Source organism: Leptonotus elevatus, chromosome 6 (assembly GCF_054856555.1).
Source record: "Leptonotus elevatus isolate MCC_2025b chromosome 6, RoL_Lele_1.0, whole genome shotgun sequence".
NCBI classification, from domain to species: Eukaryota; Metazoa; Chordata; class Actinopteri; order Syngnathiformes; family Syngnathidae; genus Leptonotus; species Leptonotus elevatus.
This window is the reverse complement of record NC_141244.1, coordinates 26,341,551-26,348,950: the sequence shown is the minus strand read 5'-3', so window position 1 is coordinate 26,348,950 and position 7,400 is coordinate 26,341,551. Positions and strand designations below refer to the sequence as shown.

The following is a 7,400-nucleotide window of genomic DNA, read 5'->3' as shown; positions in this document are numbered from 1 at the left end:
AGCGACTCGGGACGGCCCAACCCAGAATTGAAGGAAGCGCGCCCGTGTCGGCTGGAAGAAATGCGAGTCGCGCTCGGGTGCGAACATACGGAGCCGAAATAGGCTCTGGCTTTGGCGAGAATGGACCCGAGCCTGTGGCAGTACCAGTTCCGCATCATCATGCTGGGCGACTCGACGGTGGGCAAGTCGTCGCTGCTCAAGCGCTACACGGACGACTACTTCCTGGAGAGCATCAACGAGACGGTCGGGGTGGACTTCTACGTGCACTTCCTGGAGGTGGAGCCCGGCGTCCGGGTCAAGTTGCAGTTCTGGGACACCGCCGGCCAGGAGCGCTTCAGGTGAGCCCCAACGGGAATGACTTTGAAGTGCGCCCGCAGGTCAGGCGACCTCTGTTATTGAGACGATCCAGACGTTACATTACGTCATCACCTTCAGTCACCGCCGTACTTGTTGCATTGGGTTGTTTGGATTATTATAATTTTTATGTGGAGATGCTTGACCCGATTAGCCATTTTCAGCCGTAAAAAGTGAATATTTTGAATTAATTTAATGTCATTATTTTTCTTGTACAATTAATAGCTTTAAAAACACATTTTGCCACCAGCTGTCGCTTGAAAATTACATCACAGGTGCTCAGTAAACGAATAACGACCAATCACGGCGCACCTGTTGTCTGGGTTTGGTCATGTGACATTAGCAAACTGAGCCATGATTGGTCGTTAACTGTTTCGAGAGCACGTGTGACGTCATCCTCAGTCAACAGGAAGTAACAAAATGTGTTTTTAAAGGTATTCATTGTACACGAAACATAATGAAGTTATCTGTTTACTGCTGAAAATGGCTAAATGAATCAAGGGTCAACTTTAACGTGATTCTTAACACTTTCTTTACATTCACTTTTTGAAAACAAACACTTTAGAGAAAAAAGTTTGTGAGAAAATAAGTACAAAAGTTTTAAGAAATATTAAGCGGTTTCAAAATAGGAAGTTAAGTTACTTTTCAATCACCTAGGATTTATTGTCTAAGCACTATTTTCATCTGTATGATTTTTTTATTTATTTTTGGGTGGCCATTTCGCAATCCTTATTTGTATACGTGTGTACATCTGAAGCTGGTAAAATTCCAGCTTTGACTTCACAATGCAGGCAGTAATAAATTCCAGCCAAGCAAACTTGATGTTAATCTTCTTCGAGGAAAGCGAAAGCTGATCGTTTCACAACATGTCTGACGTCCGCCGGACTCTTCCAGGTCGGTGACGCGCTCGTACTACCGCAACTCGGCGGGAGGCCTGCTGGTCTTCGACCTGAGCAACCGCGCGTCCTTCGAGCACATCCGGGACTGGCACGCCGAGGTGCGCGAGCACGTGCTGCCCCACCGGGTCCTCTTTGTCCTGGCGGGCCACAAGAGCGACCGCGACGGCGAGCGCGCGGTGAGCCGCGACGAGGCCGAGAAACTGGCCGCCGTCTTGGGCGCGCCCTACGTGGAGGCCTCGGCCAAGTCGGGCCACAACGTCAGGGAGGCCTTCGAGCTGCTGGCCCACCGGATCTACGAGGGCCTGGCCAGCGGGGAGGTGCGCCTGCACGAAGGCTGGGACGGCGTCAAGTGCGCCGTGCCGCTCGCTCTGCAGGAACACAGGAGCGGCCCGGCTCGGTCCGGCCCGGCCCGCAAGAACAAAAAGAAATGCTGTGACTAGACGCTTCACAAGCTCTTTCGCGCCATGGACCAATATTTTGATGGACTCTCATAGAAACATATTTAAATAAATAGGGATAGTGTGCTACAGTACAAGGGCGCCTCAATTTAACGCACTAATTGGTTGACGTTGGTTCTGAATCTTTAGGCCATTGGGTTCAGAAGACGTCCACTACGTAGAAATCAGTGGGATGGGTGCAGTACTACATGTCCCCAGCAGAGGGCGCACTCACTAGATGGGTGAGGTAAGTGTTTCCCTCAAATCCTGATCGCAGCACCTTTTCGCTCATTTGGTGTATGAGTGTGTGTGTGTGTGTGTGTGGGCGGAGTCAAACGTTCAGCCACTTGGCCTCAGGCTGAGGCTGTTTTGTGGTTTACGGCAGAAACACCCAGCGAAGCCTTCTGACAGCCACCACAACAAGAAACTTTATTTTCCAATCGATGCAAGTGCTGACAGTAGGGATTGTAACACTCAGTCCTGAAAAACAACTTTGTGCTTCTAACACGTCCAGTAAAGTGTAACCTTACTCAATACAAATGAGCTTGAGTGCAGCTGGTTTCCTTCATAAACTGCAAGGTTAGCATGCTAACTTTTTTCACCTCCGGTACAATTGGATGCCATAAAGAAGGCCTTGACATAAAACTGTATGCTGTACCAAATATAGCGTGTTCCTGTAAACGTCAGCCACGATTATGAATAGCTCGCGACGACAACTGCGTGCCGACTGTGATGCTAAGCTAATGTCCACGCTTTCCACAGAGAGGTGACAATACAGGTCCAGAAAGTAAAAAAAAAAAAGCCAAAGATGATTAACAGCAGGTTGAGCTGTAGAACTCAAGCCAAACTGTGGCAGGGCTTTTACTTCCTGGACAAAAAAAAAAAATCATGAAACTCCAACCACAGTATGTGAAGCACGTCAAATTGCGCAATGGAAGGGCACAGCGTCCATTTTGCTCTCCTCTAACCCGTTTTCGGGCCTCCGCCGCATCTCCACTAACTAATTGACGATGAGGCGAGTGAGCAGATTTGTTTTCACGCTCCCAACGTTGACATTTGTCCGAAAAACGACCACGGGGCGCTTTTGGATCTCGTCGGCGAGCAATGTGGACAAGTCATCGAGGCAATTACTGTCGCGCGCGGTTCTGTGAGCAACGAGCCTCCCGTGTCCCTGCAACATTTCTTTTGCCTCCAAGGCACTTTCCCCGAAGACTCGCATTGATTAAATGGCGCTTTATAGCCCGAAAAGTCACCGGGAACATCATTGAAGCCCGGCGCTGTGCATTAGTCAAGCGCGTTTCTCGTCTTCTCAGTTCCAAGATGCTTAAGAACGAGCGTTCGTGCGTTGGACAACTGATGAACTTCCAAGTATCTTTGTGCTGATTTGTGAGCGTTGGAGATGTTTTTTTTGAACACATGATCACTTAATCATTTCATATTTGGCAAGCCAAGCCAAGGCCTTTAATTTCAGGTATCACTTGACGTGTTTTATTGCGGACTGATTTTTAAAAAAATTAATACATTTGACAACACAGTCCAATATTGTGTAGTGATTCGTATAAAATGTCAAACAACCTTTATTATGCATCATGTCATTTTGGACTGATTTGTATATCAAAATTTTGTAGATTGATTTTCAAGCGAAAAATACTAAAACGTGTTTTTTGGTCATCGTATTATTTGAGTTTATGATGATCTCATAAATACATATTTGGAAAGCGTTCATTGTGAGCTTTCATTTGAGGTATGACGTCATACGGTTTGTTGCAAATTGATTTTTGACCATTTCTACAGATGAAGTTGAATCTCGAAATAATATTGTAGATGTTTGTAAAAACTGCGAAGCTTAGTCAAGTTTAAATTTATGCAGATTTGTGAGTTTATGAACCATTTGGTGATGGAATACATTTTCAAGCAAAAAATGTTTTTGTTGTCTAGAATTAGATGACAAATAGTTTTTTGTTGTCTAAAATTATTATTTATTTTTGCCATTTTATAATCATTTTAGGGTATAGTGACATATTGAGAGCCCTCATCTTGACCTTTTGAGATATGATGCAATGTAGTTTTGGTGCAAATATTTTTTTGACTTTGTTTCAAAGAGATCTGATTTAAAAAAAGATTATTTTTTTTGTCATATTATCCATTGACTAATAATTTTAACAATTGCGGAAAATGTACAAATTTAGTTTCTGTACTTTTGACAATGATGTCAAATAAAATGACAGAGGAAATGCTTGTTACATTTATCCCAAAAATGTTCACAACTACTTCGACAGTTGCATGAGAATTTTGTGTTGAGTCCTCCAAATTCAGCAGTCGTCACAATCCAAACAGGTGATCAAGTTTATTGACATCAATGTGTTAACAAAACAGGAATGAAAACCAAAAACACAACAAAAGAGTACATTAGCACGCGATGATGCTGGCAATATACTGCAAAATTAGGAAGACATAACAATGAAATACTAATGTCAATAAATCTCCTTTCCTCAACCCACGATACCTAAATGATGACACCCCCCCCCCCCCCAAAAGCGAAAAAATCCAAGGTGGGCTCAACACACAAAATGGAGTCTTGCTACTTTTTGGTTGTCTTGCGGATCAGCGCCATCCTCTAGAGAAAAAGAAAGAAAATCAAACGAATGAGCTTCACTGGAATTGGATGATGAAGAGGAAGGAAGGACTACGGAATGTGTCGGTTGCGTACCTGTTTGTGAGCCTCTGTGGTGCACGCCTTCTTAAAGGGCCGGATCTCGTCTGACCCGTAACCCGGGATCCACATGTTCCATTGATGCTCTGACAAAACACATTTAAAATTAAAAGAAAAATACAAATGTACAATTAAAACAAATCTTATATTAAAAAAACAAACATGTATTACTGGAACAAAATTATAGAAAAATACTAAAATATATAATTTATTTATGATTATGTGTTAGTATCAACAACACGGTTCAGAAAGAATGTATAAATGTACAATGATGTATTTTATGCATATAATTGACACTCATTGAAGTGTATTGGGGAGGAAATTATTTTGTGCATTATAAAAAAAAAATTACTTAGCCAATTAATCAGCATTTTCTTTCTTGCTAAAATTGGCATTGGCCTAAAAAAAAAAAAAATCCATATCGGTCGGGCCCTAATTTGAAGGTCAGCTAAGTGTTCCTTGCCATTAGCGCAATCCACTTTCACGTCATCGCGATGATGTGGAGAGGAAAATCTCACCCAGGTGCAACTGGACGTCTTTGACTTCCAGGCTGTTGGACTTGCGATGGCGCGCCAGCTGACAGGCGGCCGTCACCACGCTCTCGATGAAGTCGTCGGCGATCTGCAGCAGCATCTGCGGGGGATGCCGTTTCCGGTTACACTTTAAAAACGCTGAAACGGCGGCGGGGAGGCGGAGGAACAAAAACACGAAGAAGCGTCAAAAGCGAGACGGACCTCCTCCACGTCCTCGTCCAGCTGCTCGTTGGGGTCGATTTCTCTCACCAGGTCTTGAAGCTTCTTCTTGCTCAGCACCTGAAATTCATCATTTCAACAATCATTGGAATTTCCTAGCGCTATTCCGCCCTCGCTTCGTCGAAGGACGTCTCCGCCTGCCCACCTGAGATCCTTCGGGGCTGCTTCTGCCCGCAGGACCGGGCGCTCCGATCACCTTGACTGCCGTCGCGGTGCTGTTGGCCATGCCGGCGGCCTCGGGACGGTTGGCGGGTTGCACAAGTGTCGGGTCACTTTAAGAGCAAACGCTGCGGAGAGTGGATTATGTGCAAAGCGGGACCGCGTCCATAAATCTGCGGAATGACAAGGTAAAAGAGCCAGACCCACAATATTAGGGACACATGCTGAATTATTATCGTAGCTGCGTCTTTGTCTTTTTGACATTTAGCCAATTCCACGTTTCAAATCGTTCACCGTTCAAAATATTCATGGCATGCCGTTTATTATTTTCCACTTTACCTAGAATGAGATGTTAAAAAAAAAAAAAAAAGCTCCATTCCAAATTCTAAATATTCATCTCCTTTGAATCACCTCGGGAACTATTGAACGATCCAAAATTCCAAATTTTTACGGCAAAATTACAAACGTTTCCACAATAAAATGCGTAAATTAAGACATTCCACATCATTCACTTTCCTGCCCGCACCTCTTGACCGATCATCTGATTTATTTCAACCCAAAACTAATTTTGCACGTCAAGCATTTATACGCAATTTCTAGTTATTGTAATGATTAGATGACTGATCGCTGAGAAAGCAGATGCTGCTCCACTTCCAGCCTTGTAATCAAATGTTTAAAAAAACATCGAATGATTTCCAAGGGAGATCTTGTGGCTAACGTGCAAAGTGGTCGCGTGTTATGCTAAAAACAATAGCAGCCGCGCAGCTTTGACGTTAGCCGACGAAGCTAACGTTAGCGTCCATTCTGACACCGCCGTGTCTTTTCAACACAGATCAACGCAGCTCGGCTAATCTTCTTCTTACCCAACTACGCAGACATCATCTGTCCATGTTTTGGTGCCGCTCGAACGTGAATTCTGTGAGATCGATGCACAGAAGCACACCTCGCGCTGCTTCGAAGTAGCGAGCAACAAAAATAAAATAAAAAAAAACAGGCAGAGATTGTTTTTTTCCACCCCACTACTTCCGGTTAATGACGTCTACTTCCGGTATTAATATAGCTCCCCTCTTCTCCCACTTGGAGGATAGATTGTGTCATTACAACTAAATACAATGAAATGGCAGTTATTAGTTAATATCGAACACCTTTTTACACCAATACCACCCAAAAAATATAATAAGTAGTTTTACAATCATGACTAATAGAAGAAAAAGTTTATATTTCTTTGTACTCCCTTTCTGAACATGTTTTATATATCCTATATTTTTGTTGATATCAGTTTTATTTTTCTTATTTATTTGTGCCTTTCCCCCCATGAATGTTCGAAAATAAAAATTAATTAAGTCATGCAATCATATTAAAACACAGTAGCGTAGCAGTAGTAGTAGTAGGCCTCGGTTTAAACCGAAAACAAAACAATGTGCTGTATGAACAAAAGACATCCACTAAAATAATTATCCAATTAAAATGTACATTAACGAAAATAAATCGCTTCACAACGAAAGTTAAAAATAAACAATTGAGACCAACTGCTGTACTGCATTGGCTTACAAGCTAAGTTAAAATTATTATTATTATTATTATTTTTAAATCTTCTCTTCGACTCGTTTCTTTCCTCATACTTTTTACACTCCAGAATTACATGTTACATGTGAATTGTTTCCTTGTTGTTACATTTGTCACATTTCCCATCTTCATGTTTTTCTGTAATAAAAACGAGTTTTCTTGAATCCAGAATGTCCTGCTGTCAGACTTGTAAGCAGGGTTGCAGAACCCCCCGGCCAGACAAGAACAATTAGTCCCAGTAGTCGTCATCTTTGTCAGCATGTGCCCTGGCAAACTCTAGGCGCGCTTTTTTTGTGCCTTGGGCTTTGGGCGAAGTTTTCCTCCGCGTGGGCGGCACCCATGTAGGCCATTCCTCTGCAGTGTACGCCATATTGTGTCATGGGAAATAGTCACCCCAGTTTGGCTTTCTATTTCCTTCGCTAACTGCAGCAAACTCACATGTCGGTTTTGAGTTGTTGACATCCGCGGACGACCTTGACGTCTCTGTGAGATGGTTGCGGTTCCATCTTTTTTACATTTT

The 7,400-nt window shown here is 43.1% G+C and overlaps 2 protein-coding genes across 2 annotated transcripts; one reads left to right on the top strand and one right to left on the bottom strand.

The window, feature by feature from the left end:
- The first annotated feature begins 111 nt into the window (after window positions 1-111).
- Window positions 112-4,199, top strand: rab42b (RAB42, member RAS oncogene family). The gene is made up of 2 exons (XM_086079268.1): window positions 112-338; window positions 1,249-4,199. The coding sequence occupies exons 1-2, from the start codon at window positions 121-123 to the stop codon at window positions 1,691-1,693; spliced, it is 663 nt and encodes a 220-aa protein (XP_085935394.1). The 5' UTR covers window positions 112-120; the 3' UTR covers window positions 1,694-4,199.
- Window positions 4,023-6,337, bottom strand: taf12 (TAF12 RNA polymerase II, TATA box binding protein (TBP)-associated factor). The gene is made up of 6 exons (XM_086079266.1): window positions 6,178-6,337; window positions 5,301-5,487; window positions 5,138-5,215; window positions 4,922-5,036; window positions 4,401-4,489; window positions 4,023-4,307 (listed from the first exon to the last, which is right to left on the bottom strand). The coding sequence occupies exons 2-6, from the start codon at window positions 5,379-5,381 to the stop codon at window positions 4,272-4,274; spliced, it is 399 nt and encodes a 132-aa protein (XP_085935392.1). The 5' UTR covers window positions 5,382-5,487; window positions 6,178-6,337; the 3' UTR covers window positions 4,023-4,271.
- Window positions 6,338-7,400: the final 1,063 nt, after the last annotated feature.

Coding starts and splice junctions, on each gene's coding strand:
- rab42b (XM_086079268.1), top strand. CDS start 121: ATGGACCCGAGCCTGTGGCAGTACCAGTTCCGCATCATCATGCTGGGC. Junction 339..1,248: donor GCCGGCCAGGAGCGCTTCAG/GTGAGCCCCAAC, acceptor GGACTCTTCCAG/GTCGGTGACGCGCTCGTACT.
- taf12 (XM_086079266.1), bottom strand. CDS start 5,381: ATGGCCAACAGCACCGCGACGGCAGTCAAGGTGATCGGAGCGCCCGGT. Junction 4,490..4,921: donor AGACGTCCAGTTGCACCTGG/GTGAGATTTTCC, acceptor GTGTTTTGTCAG/AGCATCAATGGAACATGTGG. Junction 4,308..4,400: donor CCACAGAGGCTCACAAACAG/GTACGCAACCGA, acceptor CTTTTTCTCTAG/AGGATGGCGCTGATCCGCAA.